We start from the raw sequence: 19,328 nt of genomic DNA, 5'->3' as shown, positions 1-19,328 counted from the left end.
TACCCGTGGGTTACAGGCACAGTAGGGACATCAGGTAGATTACAGCAGAGTCCAGGCTGCTTTGTGGGTATCCTGCGGGTATCCAACCCAATGCAGGGCTCTACCCCAGAACACATATGGTACAATAGAATTAATATTTGGTTTGGTTTGTTCCGAAATGCTAAACTACCAAGTTAAGTGTCCCTGGGAAATGTGCTTGCAACAGAATTATTTAGGTTTTTGCTTTATCATTTTTGTCCTTCTTGTAAATGGTATATATACCATATACATTTTATAAATATCGACTAAAGTAAACACACATTGTCTAAGTGGAGGGGCCATGTCTAATCCAATGCAGGCCCACTGTTATTTATATAAATTTGCTTCTCTTGAAATTTAATGTGTGAGTTTGTCTGTACCACTGGTGGTCTGCTAGGATTAAATGAGGGTAGACAGTCAAGGTTGTGGTTGTTTTCTTTGGAGAAAAGTTTCCTGCTATGGGAAATGCGATTACTCTTTAGAAGTACAGGTATAGGACCCATTATCCAGAATGCTCGGGACAAAGGGTAATCCGGATAAGGGGTCTTTCTGTAATTTGGATCTCCATACCTTAAGTCTGCTAAAAAATCAATAAAACATTAATTAAACACAATAGGATTGTTTTGCATCCAATAAGGATTGATTATATCTTAGTTGGGATCAATTACAAGGTACTGTTTTATTATTACAGAGAAAAAGGAAATAAGTTTTAAAATTCTGAATTATTTGATTAAAATGGAGTCTATGGGACACTGGCTTTCCGTAATTCGGAGCTTTGTGGATAACGGGTTTCCGGATAAGGGGTCCGATACCTGTACATTAGAGCATATAGACAGTGGGACATCTTTTTTCCCATAGAAAAATTAAACGCATCAGAGGCCATCCCTTTAGATGAGGGAAAGAACTTTTAGTTGAGCATTAATAAATAAGCCAATATTTGTATATGTGCACTGAGGTGCATTTGGAGGGGTTAAACTTGATAACACTTGGGCACTAAGTTTGCCCTGGAGCAGTAACCCATAGAAACCAGTTAGATACTTGCTTTTAAACAGGTGACCAGTAAATGCTACTTGCTAATTGGTTGCTATGGGTTACTGCTCCTGGGAAATCTTAGTGCCATTTATTACATAACCCCCCAAATCTTTATTCCAGCCCGATCTCACTATGTAACGGTTCACTACAGAAAAACCATGATGATCAGACCATTGAAATAATATGCAAGATTCTCTTACACAGGAAGTAGCTTCTTGGAAGCTAGAAATCCACTGGATTGACCTTCAAGATGTTAGATTAGTTGTAGATTGTGCTTTGCAACACATAAGTGAAAGCTCATACAGTTCTGGATTTCATGATGGCTGCAAACATATGTGGCAAATAGATTTATTGGTAGCTTTTAGAACAGGGGTGGGCAAACTTTTTGGCTCAGGGGCCACATTGACTTACAGACGGCCCGTGAATAGTGAACATCATTGTCACAGTCATTCTGGTTCCTCAGAAGAGTGTGGCACCAAATCAGCAACAACACCGCTCATAATGCAAGAAAATCTGCATCTGCCTTGGGTCATGCCTGTAATACTGATTGACAATGTTAGCTATCCAGGAAATATAAGCATCTATGATATTTGCATCTGTTGGTATGTATTGAAGATGTATTTGATTTTTGACAGAAAGCAACATATATTCACTTAAATTTCTTTAGGACAACGTCACCCTCTGGTTATACTATTTTCATCTCTGCTGTGCACAGGCATTGCTTTACCCATGCCTTCTCATTGTCATCTTTAAAATACAAAGAGAATCCTACAGAACCCCAAATAGTAGCAGCACAGTAGTATCCATACAGTCCAGGTTGCAGAGGGTGTGGATTAAGTGGTGGTTTGGATGTGTAAGTGCTAGAGCAGGATGACTTTAGATAAATGTAAGGGTATGCATATTCTATTTACATTTATGCATGCTATTTATACCCCCTAATAGGATTATATTAAGTGAATTCTTCATGGATGAGTACTCGTAGATAATAGACTTTGTAGCAAGCAATGGCAGTTTGCAGCAACCAGGGCCAACATGATATCCTCTAAGCAATCCTTCATGTGGGAAATATCATTTTTTTCTCTATATTTCTCTAATAATTAAGGACCTGGAAAATGACATTGAAAACAATGTATGTATATCTAAATGATATTGATTGGATTGCAAAGCTAATTAATTCATTTAAATTGGGTCTCTGTAAAAAAAGGTTAAAGGGAAAGAGGTTAAACTGTGCCTTAAAGGAACTAAAGGTCTCCTTGATGGAGTAACTGCTTACCCTCAAACCCAAAGGGCCATATGTGAGATTGGAGCTCACCACAGAAAAAATCGTCCATGTTCTGTGTATTCATATGGGATTTTTAAATATGCTTCTAAAAATCCCACAGAAATGAATAGAAAGTGGGCGAATTTTCTTTTGTGATCTAATTTGATCATTTTGATAAATCTGCCCAAACTGTAATAGGTCCAACCTTATGCTTAACAGCTAGCTGTGAGTTTTTTTTTTTGACCAACAGGATCCTTATAGAAGCTTATGCAGACCCCTTGGGGCAAGAACCATATCAACAAGCTGGTGTGGTCCTCTCCCAATGGGATTTACAGACCCCAATGGGATTTAGAGACCTGTCCCATTTTTGGCCAGATGACCGGCAGGCCATTGGTCCAATAAGCTGCTTACTTGCTCTGCAGGAATTGAATGTGAAGTTCATATCAGCACACCTTTTACTTACTAAGACCAGTGCACGTAAGACTTAAAGGCCATTGGGGCATGGAGCATATTAACTGCTGCTATCCTGCAGAAGACAGAGGCAACCAGATTGCTGTGTTCCTGTTTTTTACATCAAGCAGTGACAGGTGTACATGGGTTTGCCTGCCACTTTTGTGACTGTCAGCAGTGGCGAACAAAATGCCCTTTGTGCCATAAGCCTTAGCATAGTCTCCAGAAATTAAAAGCAGCATGTTATTACCTTGAGTTGTAATGCTGCCTTCTTGCAGTGCTACTGTATATGTAGTACATGCAATGTCAGGTGTCAAGATTTAATAATAAAAAACCTCTGGGCCATCTGTCACTTTCTTCTCACCCATTCGTGTCATAACAAGCTTAGCTGTGGTGTCGGCCACTGATGCTGACAGTTGCTAACCATTCCATGTACCTGGATATTTAGGTAGGAGCTTAGAAAAACATAGCTCAAGGCACCAGCAAGCTCAGAGGGTACTGTTCCTTCTCAAGTTAATTAACTTGACAGTGATGGAAAGTAAGAATGACATTTAAGGTCTGTTTTTCTAGGAATATATCTTGTTTTGCACAGTTAAACTTTTTTCTCCATTTTGCTATGCTTACTGCGTTCTACTACATTCAATGACTTCTGTTTGCTTTTTTTCCTTATTCTGCATTACTTTACATTAATAAAGTTAAAACAAACCATGTACCTTTAATGCCTTGTGGCAGCTTATAGTCACAGCCTTTGGAATGTTATAGATTAAGAGAAAAGGAGGCCTAGGGCAATGTAGTAAACCAGAGTTCCGAATATGAACACTACATAAATCAGGCTTGTCTAAATCGTGTTCATCCAGCTATTTAACTACAACTCCCAGAACCTTCTGACAGCCTTCAGCTGTTGTATTTGTTGTACATCTGAAGGAGTTGTTACTCATGCCACTTTCCTTTCTTTTTCTGTTTCCTTATGCAGTAAGGTGTGACCTTAGTAGCAAGCTAAATGCTTGCTTGAGGCATCTGTCGGCCCACTGATGGTCCTAGCAGACTAATGGGTACAAAGTTTGATGTACGAGTTCCCTTTTAGTATTCTGTTCCTAAGTGTGCTGTCAGTTCTCCGTGCCTTCTGGAGCATTTATCTCTTGTTATTGCTATGGATTATTGTTGACCCATCCTTTGTATCCCTGACATTGGCCTCTTTCTCAAATGACGTTTGCTAGGTGAGCACTAACTGTCCATCAACACTTATGCTCTATGCCAATGATCCCCAACCAGTGGCTCGTAAGCAACATGTTGCTCTCCAACCCCTTTAATGTTGCTCCCAGTGGCCTTAAAGCAGGTGCTTATTTTTAAATTCGTGGCTTGGAGGCAAGTTTTGGTTGCATACAACCAGATGTACTGCTAAACAGAGCCTCCTGTAGGCTGCAGGTCCACAAAGAGGCTACCACATAGCGAATAACAGTCCTTATTTGGCACCCCCGGAACATAATTTATGCTTGTGTTGCTCACCAAGTCTTTTTACATTTGAATGTGGCTCACGGGTAAAAACGGTTGGGGATCCCTGCTCTATGCCATCTCACTGCAAAACCTTGAAAGAGGATTCTGCATTGGTAATGCAGCAGATAGCCTATGGCCCCAAAGGGTGATGGTGAAGACTAGAGTCACAGTAATTATTTTCATTCTCTTTAAAGGAACTGGCTAATTTATGATGGACAGCAAGGGTATCCTTCGCTTGGAAAAGATATTACAATTGTAAGCTCTGCTGACAGCTACATATGGTGTGAACTGTTAAACTGCATTTAATGTGAATGATTTGTTAATAGCCAAATGGAATGGTCCGAATTTCTTTATTGATTGGTTTTTGACCTCAGTCTCTATCTTTCTCTTTCTTTGTCTTTATGGTGGTCACAGTTGCTCTTGGTTACAGACTCTTTATCAAATCTTACTGTATAAATCTTCCAATGAGACAGGGTCCCTTTACTGGTATCATAGGGGTACATTCCCTATTCTTACCATATCTGATATTTCTGCTTTGTATTTTATATGTTAGAAGAGGGGTTTTCTCTTGTGTTATGATAACCTTTACATATTTCAGACTAACAATTGTGTGCAAATTCATGAATGGAAGTGTAGTCTTAGTGTTTTAAGTTTAATAGGAACTGTAGGTCTTTACTAAACAAATTCTCTCTAGCTGTTTATGAAATACAGAGCTTAGTGTCCACCTACAGCCAAGGGTTATCACATTAGTTCAGCATTAACTAAAAATCTCCAGGTTGTAGACACATGTTATGGAGAATATTCTTGCTTAGGAATGAGAGATGTTTATTAATCCCTTTCCCTACAGGTTGAATGGATGCAACAGCAGGAAGTAAAGAAAAGGGTTAAGAGGCATGTGCGAACAGATCCAAACCTTGTAAACTTTAATGACCCCATATGGCCAAACATGTGGTATCTGGTAAGTACTGACCTGTTTGCTATGACAGAATAGTAGGATAAACCTGCCAAAATCCCAGTAATGACTGATTGGCAGAGTCCCAAGTGTGCAGTGTACCTTGAAATAAGTAATTGGCCCTAAAACAGTGGCAGCCACAAAGAAAATAATTGCAAAGACATTGGATGACTTTACCAGCCAGTTGGCCTGAATTAAAAGCTGTTGAAACCTGTACAGTAACACAAATGTGTCGTGTTGACTGAAACCATCTACTGCTCAATGCATGAGGAATCACAGATAAAGACTTTCTTGACTATTTGTTGCCATCCATAAATTCTGTAGACATTCAAACTGGTTTAAGACAGATTTGGTAAAACTATATCTAAGACAGCTGTTTTTACAGTTCTAGATCTCACCTGTGAAATGCTAAAGGTTATGTCTTTGTGAGTGATTCTTTATATACTTTAGGAGTAGGTAAAATAGATTATGCTCATAAAGTTGTCTTTTCATCTCCGTTAAAGGGATGGTTCACCTTCAAGTTAACTTTTAGTATGTATTTTTTGTAGTTACTTTCCTCTCACTCTTTCCAGCTTTCAAATAGGGGTCACTAATCCCCTCAGCCAAAAAACAGCTGCTAACATTTACCATTTAACATTACCACAAACACCAATGCAAATTGCTTTACTTTCACTTTTACTAGGATTTGGTACATTTATCAGGATGGTAGAAAGTTAGTTCTAGAGTCCCCAAAGCTGTGCTTATTTAGTACTGGTTGCTAGCACTTATTTAGCAGATGTGCTGCACGGTGATGGACTAAAATCCATCCCTATGTGGGTCTCACATAGTCTCTATAAATATATGAACTTGCCGTTACACGTATTTCTCATTATAGTACATTTTCCTTTTAGTTGACACCAAAACTCCTCATTGATTTAATCTGGAATCAGTAAGTTTGATCCATCCCATGACAGAATATTATATTACTGAACAACCCTAGACAGCACAAGGGACAGCTGGGTTGATGCACTATCCCCTTTTAGAAGGCAGGATAGCAGAAATAAAGGAATGATGCTTCCCCCAAGCAACCCTCTTCCCCAAATTAACCTTTTCCTGCACAGTTGTTTGTTATCCACCTTCCTGAAGGTAGGATGCAATGGAGCTCCTCTCCATCTATTTATATTTTATTTAGATTTGTTTTATTTTTTTAGTTTTCAGCTTAGTTAGTCTTTTTTCCACCTCTCTAGTGCATTCCTGAGAGCTGTTTTTTTTCTACAGTGATTGCTACATACTGTTACCATACTGTTGGGGAGTTGGGGGGAGAGTTCACTGGGTGAAAATGTGGAGTTTCAGTCTGCAAGCAGAGAACCCCCTTACAGTCCTACTGTGTGCTGCTGCTTTAATCTTCGGCCCCGAATGCAACACTCTAGTTGACTAAATTACATTTTATTCAATTTTCTGGTTATTAAGCCATCCTGCATCCCAAAGGCAAGAGTGCACTCTCCTTATGACCACCCGTGCTGCTGTCTTTGAGGATATATTAATAAGCAGTAAAACATCCTTTATATATTTACTGTTTTTATCAGTCTGGGGCATTTTCATATGCAGCATTTCAAATTGGGCCCTATGGATGTAAAAAAACAAAACATATACAGAAAACAGGCCATTCATAGCAAACCTTTCTTAATCCTACCATATGATAGAACATACCATAAGGTGTGAAAAACTAGAGAGCTTTTTAGAGGATAAAAATAACATAACATTACTTTTTGGGAAAATGTACATTTCTTTTTTTTTTTTATAGGCTTCAGCCCATTATTCATTCTCTGGATGTTTCTCTTTCAGCACTGTAGTGATAAAAGCAGCCGCTGCAGGTCAGAAATGAATGTCATGTCTGCCTGGCAAAGAGGCTACACAGGCAAAAATGTTGTAGTTAGCATCCTGGATGATGGGGTAGAGAAGAACCACCCGGACCTTATACAGAATTATGTGAGTATGCTTGGTTCTCATGTCTTATAGAGAAAAGAATTATAGGTTGAATGATGGTTGTATTTTCACCTACCTTTGACCTTCTCCGGTGCTCCGTTTTAGCATGTAATGTAATAGGACATTGATTTTCCACCTGAATACTGTATATTCTAGCAATGACTGGATTTCAGTAAAATACACGACGTGTATTTAACGTGTACTTTAAAACTGAACTTTATTCTTTAGGATCCTCATGCGAGCCATGATGTTAATGGAGATGATCAAGACCCAAGTCCCCGCTACGATGCCAGCAACGAAAACAAGTGTGTAGGCCCTGTTTTCTCATTTTAAATATTTGTTATTGTTGTTTAGTGACCACTTTTAAAGCAACGCACTGCCGCTTAACTACAAGATTAGTAATTGTCTACAGTATATATGTTTAATAATTTTAATTCATTTTAATATGAACTTTAAACTCATGGCAGTTAACTGGTTACTGTTGAACGTGGTGGTAAATGCTTGCCATTTATTGGTTGTTGTCGGTAATTTGACACACAGTAAGCTTTGTGCCTTTTTGTTACTTTACCCAAACAGACTGATTGATTTTCATTTGTGTGTTAGCGGTGCAGGTAAGATAAATGAAGTCAATGTATGTTACAGACTACCCTTCTAATGCTAATTCCTACCAGCAAATGACACTTTAAATGAGGTTGTTGTAACACTTTTGTTTTTAAATGAAACATGAAAAATTGGGCTGTTGCCTCCCTCATTATTTGGCAATTAAAATGACTGATCCTGGGCACTACGGGGGATAGAGGAAGTACTGTCATATTACAGAGAAATAGCTAATCGGTAAAAGAGAAAAATCTTAATATGGGACACCATGGGTAGTGAGATATTTTGTAGCTTTCTGTGTAATGAGTTTACAGATTATAGATGCAATGTGTGTAAGTGAGTAAATGCTGTAACTGCTGTTTTCTGCTTTTTCCTTTAATAGACATGGTACTCGCTGTGCTGGGGAAGTAGCAGCATCAGCCAATAACTCGCACTGCATTGTTGGCATTGCATACAATGCCAGGATAGGAGGTATGTTTTTAGTCTATATCTATACATGAGGCCGAATCTAACTGTAATGCCAAATTCTGCATAAATATGCTAACTTGCATTAATCTCACATTTAGGGATTGTGCATAAATAGGCAAAAATGTGACCTCTTTCACTAAGTGCTATAATAAATAACTTTATGGAAGACTGGACAGCAAAATAGCCTGCATTCATAAAATGGTATGCACTAAATGCTAGTTCTGTGTTATTACATCATAATAAAGCTTGGATCTACAGAATTGCTCTATGTCTTGCACCTTAAAGAGACCCTAAAATGCCCCTTAGCTTCAGATAGAGGCCTTCTGTCAAAATTCATGGGTTGTCATATGAATAACAGGAAAGGATAGGCCATACTTGCTTTTTCATGAGCCATGCACCATACACTTCAGAGGACTTCAGAAGGATAAAATGTATATATGCTCATATATGAAAAAAAAATAAAAGTAATTGACGATTTCTCTGATATTAGAAGAGATTGGGAAATTTAGCTGAGGCAATCGGGTTGTATAAGGCATAAGAATAAAATCTGAACCTCTAGTGTAAATCTCTTTTCATATCTGTGTATAACATTAGAGCAACAAAAAAGAGCTTTATGCAATGACAGTATGCCTTGAAATAATGATAGTGCTTTTACAACAGGTTTCAGCATGTCAAAGCTTCTATTACTTGAGCTAACCTGGTCTTACCATTCCTACTATACAGCCCTCAAGTAAGTAATCATAGATTTGTGATTGAGTCAAGCCCCTAGACACCATATGTTTGTAACCAATTATAAAAAATGGGTTAAAAGTGCAGTTACCAGTCATTTCAAGTAGCACCCTCTTCTATCAGAACAACTTTATACAAATCTGGATTCAGTTTGTACTTTGAGTATAACTTGGCATGTTTGCTTTACTGGCCCTTTCATATATTCATAGTGTGTGTATTCACAAAAACAGTAAGTCCCTGAGTATAAGGACATGCAGCTGGGAATGTCTATTGTGCGTTGTCTGCTCCTGGGCAATGAGCTGGAACGTGTAACAGGGGAAAGTTCTCGTTAGTCACTATCAGGCTGCAGTATTCTCCGTACATCCTGGATCATTCTGGGTAGCTGGGGGCCAGATACAATTTCTCACAGATACGTGATTTTGCTTTGTTACATACTGAGCAGCAACCAAGATTTCTCATATAGTTCATCAGCCTTGTCAACCTAGATATTCAGTCTGTGCAAACATATTTCAGCTGGAAGTTGATAGATGTACAGATGACTGGTTCAGAAAAATCTGCACAGCACAGTTTCATTTGACCTAGGGGAAATTATTTTATATTCATTTTGCTGTAGACTTTTCAAAAAAAAAAAAAAAAAAAAAAATTGGTGGCCAGCTGTCTTTTTCTCCAACACAAAGAACCTAATTTAGAAATCCATACGTAAGATAAATTATTTCACTCAAACACATTACTTAAGGCATAACAGTAAGATCCAAAAGTTTTTAAAAGCAAAACATGTTAGGCCCAGCCTGGACAGCAGGATATAATTTTAGGCAAAAACATGCAGCTCTGGATACTCTTGTAATACTAGAGCTGTTTCAGAGTATTTACAATACTTCATTGTGGTTTTTCCTTGGGGTGTCCGGTTCAAGACTGGATGTTTGTGTTTCAGAGCTCTGAAACCCAGATAAAATGCTGCTGCTGGGGATTTCCAAATCTGCCAATCATGCATGTCATGTTGTTAATTGATCCTGCCTCTTGATGTCATTGGACGATCCCCCCAGTATGGTTTCTCAAAGAGCGATGGGTGATATAATAAAAATAATTGTGGTTTATAGTACGCTTCATATATTCACAGCTGACTGTTGACCTGGTTATCAGTCTAAATGTCCACTCTGACTTAATGAAGGTAATGTTATAAATGGTCTTAAAGGAGAACTAAACCATAAAAATAATTATGGCTAAAAAATGCCATATTTTATACACTGAATTTATAGCACCAGTCTAAAGTTTCCTAAATAGCAGCAATGATCTAGGACTTGAAACTTGTCACAGGATCTCCCTATCTTGGGACACTCACATGCTCAGTGCGCTTGGGTAGCTGTTGCGATGCTTGAGAAGGGGTTGTTGCCAATTATCAAGCAGAAAATGCAGTTTGTCTGTCATATAAGTTGATGCTACATGGCTGATTATTTAAATTCTGATGCACTGGTTGCACTAGTTTCTGAGATGCCATGTAGTAAAAATCTGTATTACTTACTAATCAGCCTTGTATTGTAACATTATATTCTATATATACAGTATATTGTGAGTGGGGCCCTAAGCTCAGTAACTGACAACAGCACAGAGCATGTGCAGTGAATCAGCAGAAAATAAAATGGGGAGCTCCTGGGGCCATCTTTGGGGGCACTGATCTTCCCTGCTAAAGGGCTGTGGTTGCATTGCGTTGGTACAGAAACGCAAAACCTAATGTACATAATTTCTGCCTTCTTTAGTTAGGCTTTAGTACTCCTTTAAGTTTAATAATTGTCTAATGGACAATAGCTGCAAATTAGAAGGTAGCAGGGCATACACATCACTTTGTCCTGTTCATAAACCAATAAATTGCCAGTAAATTTGGTGAGTGTATTTGTTTGAAAAGCACCAATGAGATGTTTAAGTGTGGCAGTAGCGCTGATTATGGGCTAGCAGTAAGTCTAAGGAAGAAAGGCCAGTTTCCAGAGTTGTCATAGTCAAGGTAAGGCAAACTAAAATTAATTACGGTATTTAATTCATACCATGTGCAAGGAATGTGTGCAGTGTGCTATTGATTGGATAAGAGGATTAAATAAGGTTGTAGGTTTAAAGGTAACTCCAGGACAGCAGTCAAGAGGTCAGTATGCAGTGGTGGTGGCATAATAATGGTTTTTGTACAAGTTAAGGTGTTGAAGGTAGAAAATTGCACCATTTTTGAGGCTTATATATGGCTGAAGGTATTGGCTGGGACATAACTGATTTGAGTTAATAGAAAAGATACTGGAATATGAGAGTTAAATGTGAGTACTATTCTCCAGGCTTATAGCTGAAAACCATGAAAGCAGTGCTGGGTCATATAGTAAGAAATGTGCTTTTTGCCATTGCTTCAGCCAACACTTCAAAGTATTGCTGCACTAGATTTTTGAAGTACAAATTACAGACGATGCCAGAGAGGGCCTATTTATTGCTCCCCAAGCTCAATATCATATGACAATATAAATCGTCGGTTGTACATGCAATTATAATACACAAGAGATTTTTTGAAACACAAAGACCCTTGGTGCTGGCTGTTTTATTTTTGATATTTATATAATATTCCGTGCACAGGGGCAGCTGCAGAGCAGCGGATTTTGGAGTGTGGTGCTGTCGTGTGGACTGTTTTATTTATATATATATATATATATATATATATATATATATATATATATATATATATATATATATATATATATATACATACATACATACATACATACATACATACATACATACATACACGCACGCACACATTTATATTTGATTATAAAAAAGCCGTGGAATATAAATAGTGATGAGCAAAATATTTGTCCAGGTTTCACACAAAAAAAAACACCAGTAGACTCCAATGGCCACAAAAATAAGTGTATAGTATGGAAAATCACTGAAAAAAAACACCATTGACCTCATTGCATTTTGTGAATCTTTCAGAAAATTTTCAGCAAAGCGAAGCAGGGCACATTTCCTCTTCACAAATTATAATATAAACAAATAGTGTAAAAAAAAAAAAATTACACTGGCAGTGATCCTTTCAGAATAGGTTAGTAGTGTATCAGTTGCCAAAAATGGTTTGTGAAAACAGGCAAAATAATTGTAGAAATGTATTATATAACTGCAATTCCCAAAAAGCATCTGTGACTAAGCTCTAATGAGCACAGCTCATGTATGTTTCATGATGGCAACCTTCTATTGTGCAGTGCTGCAGAATATTTTGTTTTTTTTTGTAAAAATATGTTGTATTTTTTATCCCCTTTGTGGTATGATTACAATGACTACAGCTTAAACAAGCAACACACCTGTGGAATAATTATGGAATATTTCACTGCACTGAAAGCTCTACAGAGGAAATGTAATTTTCCATACATGGTATAGATGTGGTAGTAAGAGGTGTACATGAAAAGAAATAATTGAAGATGAGGATGTACCAAGCAGCACTTAGGCAGAATGCATGTCAATATATGAGCCACACAAGGAGCCCAGACAGAAATGTACTCATACACATTTTAGGGAACTAATGTTACACATAAGGTTTAACTTTTTGCTCAAATGAAACTTGACTGATCCAGAGGAAGACTTTAAAACTCTGAAGCCAGGGTTTTTGAAAGAAAAAGTTCCTTTTTGACATAATAAGGGCGGTTGGATAAGGCTCTGAATCGGCTTCTTCTAATAGTTTATTTAAGTAACCTGATATATTCTTACTTGATAAAAATGCCAATTCTTGAAACAATCTAGTGTAGAGGAAGGAAAAGAATTCCACAGTTTAACAGCACCTATATGTAAAACCTCCCATGTCGTTCTAAATTTAAATGTTGAAAATACATTTACATATATATACAGCAATAGAGAAAGTAGAAAAGTTCTGAAACTAATCCAACCTTCCTATTTAGATTTTTCCAATTTTTGTCTTCCATGTTGAAGAAACATCTCCCCTAGTCAGATGGTGCGGGCTAGCTGTTTCATACCACGGCAGCAGTTTTTTGTGCTGAATACTCCTCACAGCCTTTTGCCTTTCCACCACGTGGTGATAGGATGGTTGCCCTGGCAAAGTTTCATGTGGGGAATACACTGGAAAGGTTTCGCGAATAAAGGCTTATATGCCTAAAACTAAGAAAGGCAAATTACAAAAAATATTTTGTGTACAGAGTATAAATGTGTTTTTATGTCTGGAAGCTTTGTGTCCCCTTTAAGGCCAGTTCACATATTTTTAGAGCATTAAATGTTAGTGGAACGCACTGCACCAAAATTGCAGTCTGAATGTGTTCTTACTGCTGGGTCACACAACGATACACTCAATTTAATGCTAGACTGGGATTGAACTCTCCAGGAGCCATAAACGTGGCTCATATTTTACAGATGAACAAATCTAATGTCTAAGGTGAGACATAAGGATCAGATATTTTATAATCTTTTTGTTTCTGGTTGATATGTTGGCATTGCAGAAAGCAAGGTGGCACCTGGGGGCAGAAAGAAAAAAATGCTTTAAGGTTTTTGTTAATGTACACTGTATGAATTGATTTTTCTTTGAATTATGACTTTCTTTTGTTAAATTTACCTTTTCCATTTCACATCTTTTGCCTTACTGTTTTCCATTTCCCATTTTCTTTTGCCCCTTTGTTTTTTTTTTCACTTGTGATATTACCTCGTCTGCTCCCTTAATTTCCTCTCTGTCTTTGTCAGATTTATTTGCATCCTAGGACTGCTCATTGTATGTGTTCTTTAGAAGTTCTAGTACCATTTATTTACCATTTATAAAGAGTACAGTAAAGCTTCCCATGTAGGAGAAAATATTGGCCCTTACGGGTTAACTTGTACGTTGTTCTCATATTAACACAAGCATTTTGTCACTTGGAAACATTCAGCCTCATCTGTCCCATAGCTAAATAATAATGTTGTGGGTGAAGCAAATGCCCAGATTCCATTGGCCATATAGATTCTTAAAAATAAATAAAACATTATTGGCTTGTTGCTGTTTTATCAGCAGATATAAATGGTTCAGTATTTTCTTATTTTTTCTTTAGGAATTCGCATGCTTGATGGTGATGTAACAGATGTTGTGGAGGCAAAGTCACTGGGTGTCCGACCAGACTACATTGACATTTATAGTTCAAGCTGGGGCCCTGATGATGATGGAAAAACTGTGGATGGCCCCGGACCGCTGGCTAGAAAAGCATTTGAAGATGGCATTAAGAAGGTAACAAAATTCTATGGTTCTTCTTAACCCTTTCTGTGCATGGTACTTTTCTCCTTTTGTATATATATCATATGTATTCCTCCGTTATATGATCTGCCAATACTGTATAAGGGTAATTACCAGAGGAGCACAGTCCTACAATGGAAAGCATTTTAATCCTTGCAGATATTAAGATGTTAATGAATACATGACATTTACGTGCCTTTACATAAAGCATTTTCACCACCTCTTATGATTGTGTCCTGCAGATGAAAAAGAAGTAGAAATCCAAAATTGTATTGGATTGTATTGTAAGGGCTGATTTTGTTGTAGGAAAGGTTTGTTTAATTAGTTCTTTGCCACAGAGATATTCTGATGTAATATAACCTGTTTTCCATTACATGCATCCATATGGTTGGGGTGTGAATACAGCTGACACATTTGTCACATGCTGCAATGTGATAAGACATGGAGGGAGCTGCCCTCTCCAGTTATGAGTCAAAGTACTAAGAGGAACCACCAGAATATTCCCAAGTTGTGCATTCTCAAAGGACAACACAGAGATGCAGCTGTGAAAGGCTGGTATTCTTCCAGGGCTGTTAGAGATGTCCTGGCCTGAAGCCACAAGGAATTGACTTTCCTACTCATTCCCCTTTTCCTTTTATTCCTGGGGACTTTAAGATTAAAACTTTTAGGATGGTTTGAAAAGAAGAAAGGACTTTGCTTGGCTAAAGCCAGATGCAGAGTTATGTGCCTAGGTAAAGATCTTCTTGCATGTTATCACTCAGTTGGGATATGATAAAACATTGCCAGCATTTGATATAGACATATATGTAAAACCTTTAGTGCCAATATGGTCATGTTTAACATTTTAATATTTGCATCTATAGAGTCGGGATTATGTAGTAATATTAATATAAAACATGCCACAGTTGGGTAACTTACCAGCCAATCAGCAGGTAGCGACTAATGCCTTTAGCCACCCATCAGGAATAAACTATAGATATCAATATTGGAAGATTATGTGCCTTAAATCTTACTTTGGGGAAAAAAGTTGAGATTACTCCTAAGCTATTTGCCTGTTTAACAGTATGCTAACTTGCCTAATCTGGTAATACTGTGTCTTTCAGGGCCGAAAAGGACTGGGCTCCATCTTTGTGTGGGCATCTGGAAACGGAGGTAGAGAAGGAGATTACTGTTCCTGTGATGGATATACCAACAGTATTTATACTATATCCATAAGCAGTACAACAGAAAATGGGTATAAACCATGGTACCTGGAGGAATGTGCATCTACCCTAGCAACAACTTACAGCAGTGGAGCCTTCTATGAGAGGAAGATTGTAAGTTATCTTAAATTGACTTACTAGGGATTTTCTCTTGCAAGTGCTGTGGTGTGAGGTGGTTAGAAATAAAAGAAAGTTTAAGTACAGAGGCTGGATTTTTATGAAGGCAATGCAAATTGTAATTTACAGTTTCACTTTGTACATAATTTGCTGGCCCACCAATAAGGGCAAATTTTAAAGTGTTATCTGCCAACACACCATGTCATGCTTTTTGCACGAATGAATGGAAGAGCAGCTGTACTCCGCCCCTTGTATGCTCACTACCTATTCAGTCTACAGACCAATCGGTCAGAGTGTTTACCAGATTGGCCTGTGTATGGCCCCATACCTGTACTACAAATAAGAAGAGGTTCACTGGTTTGGAGAAGTACTGGTATTGGCTGCTTTTTGACTCCCACATTCTACTGGCAATCATCAACTGCCCAGGTTTTCTGTTCAGGCAGATCCAGTGGGATTATGCAACAATCAATTGCTTTTTAGGATCCCACCAAACTGAGCGGGGTCACATACCTTGCCTAAAAATTGCAGAAATGTAAGGACACATACCTTTTGTTAATGGCTAGTATTTCTAATACTGTACATAATGTAATAATGCATTTATGCAATGAGGTACTTTAGCTCTGCCTGTTGCATATGTGAAATATTGAAGTTTCACTGTTCCGCTCCAGCTGTGATAATAAGCATGAATTGGTGCAGTACCTAATCTGGCATTATCTAACAAAGAATAAATCTTTACCCATTTTATTTATTTTTGTCTATGTTTCCAAAGACTCCCATCTGTCCCCTGCAGTCAGCTAAGCCCAAACAATAGATCTACCATCCAATTACTGAACCTCTATTTCTGGAGCCTATTTTCACAGCATTGCTTAAGAACTTCATTTAAATATTAAAGCTCTTCTTTCCCAGACTATCTGCCTCACTAATTGACTGAAAGGATGCAGAATGCTTGTGATAATTAATGTACCTGATATTTTAGGATCAAGCACTGGCACAGCATGCAATCTGTTTATGTCTAAAGATAAATTGCCCAAAATGGTTTTGTTCTTGTGTGTAGCTTGCACTTTAGATTTAATAAAATTAAAGCATTCAGCCATTTAATACTTTCTTCAATACTGCAGGCTTTTCACATTTGGAAAAAGGTTATGTGAAAGTTGTATTTACAAAGGTGGCTAAAATATTGGTTACAGAACTTTTCACCTTGGAATGCAACATAACCTTTCATATCTAAAAATATTTGCTATTATACTGTTTGCAAAGAATAGCTGAAAGCAAATGCTTCCTATAGCCATGAATGAGCTTTATAGTGTACTGACAGTTTGGACCACTCACTCTCTTGCAAACTGCTCCAGATCACAGTTGTTTGTGGCCACTATATAAGTCATTTATGAACACAGCTGCAAGTGTGGATGTAAATGTTCAGATTATAGGCCGAGTTACTTGCATTTAACACACTTCTATACAGTTGCGGCAAGCACAATTGTGTTCATCCTTCCTCTCTTGCTGAACCATGTGCAAGTTTGGCTACTGAACCTGTATAACCTAAGAGAACACTAAAGTGGCTACCACCCTAGATGTGGCAGTAATTCTAGGCTTCCCACACCCGGTTGCATCAATAGGCGACAAACAAATTGCATGCTTATGAGTTCCAGTAATGATGCAACCCTGAATTGGATTTGCTACTATGCCACGCTGTGTTCATTTTTATGCGCAATTGCAGAGGGTACAGCTTTTAGTGCAGGCACATTTTTTATGGGGTGGAAAAACACTGCATTAAGGGTAAAAAAAAAATTTGCATTTGTGGTGACATTTTTATCTTCTGTCTTAAACTGTGTAATAATGGTGAATAAAACCCATTTTGCTTGCTCAGAGAAGTTGGTTATAATAGTTGTTTTAACAGCCTTCTTTCAGTGAATGGCATCAGTAATATCAGATTACAATAAGTGGTTCCAGATAAAATTAACAGCAATTACCAAATTCTAAATAGTTTCTACTTGTGTAGAAAAGTGTAATTCCTGGCTATCATGTCACAAATGTCTTCCTATGAAAGGATGCACTGAGAAATGTACTTCACTTTACAACACAGCTGGGGCGGGAATGATAAATTCTTTGTCAGAAAGATTTAATGTAAATAATAACAAAAAGTGTAACATTTGCACCAGGTCCAGTAACCCATAGCAACTAATTTAATGTTGATTCTTAACTAGCATCCAGTAAATGACTGGTTGCTATGAATATGGATCACTACACTTTATGGGTTTTATTACATTACTCCCATTAGGGCTTCTATTTCTTATACTGCGGAAAATGTCCACTTAACAGGACTGGAACTAGGAGCTGGCAAGAAAGGTATGTGCCTATGACGCAAAGTAGGGGGTGCTAGGCACATATCTCTTCTGCCTACCCCAAGGTCGTCTCTCTGTAATTAAAGCTCTTTTGCCTTCTGAGGGAGTGGCCTGATGGTTAAATGACACTTCTCCTTGTCACTGGGGGGCAGCATTGAGGACCTCCTGGCTCGTCACTATGGGCACTTCTGCTTGTCACCCCCCAGAACCTTAAGTCTACTAAAAAAAAAAAACATTTAAACATTAAATCCCACTAGGATTATGTTGCCACCAAAATGGATTCATGTGGTTTAGTTACCATCAAGGACAAGGTACTGTTTTATTACAGAGAAAAAGGAAATTGTTTTCAAAAATCAAAATTATTTGTTTAATGCGATTGTTCACCTTGAGCCATTTAAAGCACATTAAAGGAGAAGGAAAGTGCAGAAATGCTGCACTGAGTCCTCTATCAAAAGAAACACAGGATCTGTTGTCTCCTTTTTTGTTAACATGTTCTTAGGGTATCTGACTTCCTCTCTCAGAAAAATTCTTCATTTTTGGGGCCAGAGTTTGTGCAGTTCTCTCCCCTCTCCTGCTCCCCCTCCCTCAAAAATGTCAAGGACTCCCTCCCCTCTCCCTTAGGAATGTGTGATCTGAGGTATTCAGTAGGAAGCTATGAAGATCAAGCTAAAATGGCAGCTGCAATCTTAAGCAAACAGAGAAAGCTTCTAGGGCTGTTTACTCAGGTATAGCAATGCTTTCTGCAGAATAAATATATTGTTCTAGGTGGCACTTATGTGGCAAATCTATTGGCAGTAAAATACCAGAATGACTTTCCTTCTCCTTTTAAAGAGGAATATCAATCCATTAGAAATCATATGGAATCCTTAACAGTAGTAATATTACTGAAGCCAAGTGAATGGGTTTCTTCTAAGAAGAGTTCTCTGCATTGTGAAATCGCAAGTGGAAAGGATGCATGTCATTGATAGCAGTTTGCCATTCTTGATGTTCTGCTTGTGGTTTGTAAACTGTAGCATTCAATGTTTCTAGGTCACCACGGACCTCAGACAGGGCTGTACAGACGACCACACTGGCACTTCTGTCTCGGCACCCATGGTAGCTGGTGTCATCGCGTTAGCATTGGAAGCAAAGTGAGTTAAAAGTTTTTGGTTGATTTGTTATTTTAGTCTAGCTACCATGGTGAGAATTTGTCAGGAACTATAAGCAGGCTTTTTGCCTGTAGCTAAATCTAAAGGGGTAGCTGGTAGTCAACAATTTGAATTTTAAGTAGTATCCCACAGATAAGAACGCCACCTGATCCCATTTCAAATGCCAGGGAAAATGATACATAGTTCAAGCTGCTATCACCTCTTGGTTGCTGAAGTTCAGCCCTGTGTTTGGTATGGAGCTCAAGCAGTGCTTTACGCTGCAGGGCTGTGCATATGCGCATCATTTTAAACACTACAGGCCCACTCCCAACTGCATAGTTTTGGAC

The 19,328-nt window shown here is 38.1% G+C and overlaps 1 protein-coding gene across 3 annotated transcripts in view; it reads left to right on the top strand.

The window, feature by feature from the left end:
- The window catches only part of pcsk6 (proprotein convertase subtilisin/kexin type 6), a 235,080-nt gene that overhangs the window by 181,506 nt on the left and 34,246 nt on the right, over nt 1-19,328 (top strand). For all 3 annotated transcript variants that reach the window (XM_031899241.1, XM_018092475.2, XM_002939262.5), the window contains 7 exons: nt 5,103-5,213; nt 7,032-7,175; nt 7,401-7,477; nt 8,152-8,240; nt 14,015-14,187; nt 15,297-15,509; nt 18,884-18,984. In XM_031899241.1, the coding sequence (XP_031755101.1) occupies nt 5,103-5,213; nt 7,032-7,175; nt 7,401-7,477; nt 8,152-8,240; nt 14,015-14,187; nt 15,297-15,509; nt 18,884-18,984 (908 nt within the window). The remainder of the gene's footprint in view (nt 1-5,102; nt 5,214-7,031; nt 7,176-7,400; nt 7,478-8,151; nt 8,241-14,014; nt 14,188-15,296; nt 15,510-18,883; nt 18,985-19,328) is intronic.

This window comes from Xenopus tropicalis, chromosome 3 (genome assembly GCF_000004195.4).
Source record: "Xenopus tropicalis strain Nigerian chromosome 3, UCB_Xtro_10.0, whole genome shotgun sequence".
Lineage (NCBI taxonomy): Eukaryota > Metazoa > Chordata > Amphibia > Anura > Pipidae > Xenopus > Xenopus tropicalis.
The sequence above is the reverse complement of the archived record's forward strand: the minus strand, read 5'-3'. Positions and strand labels throughout refer to the sequence as shown.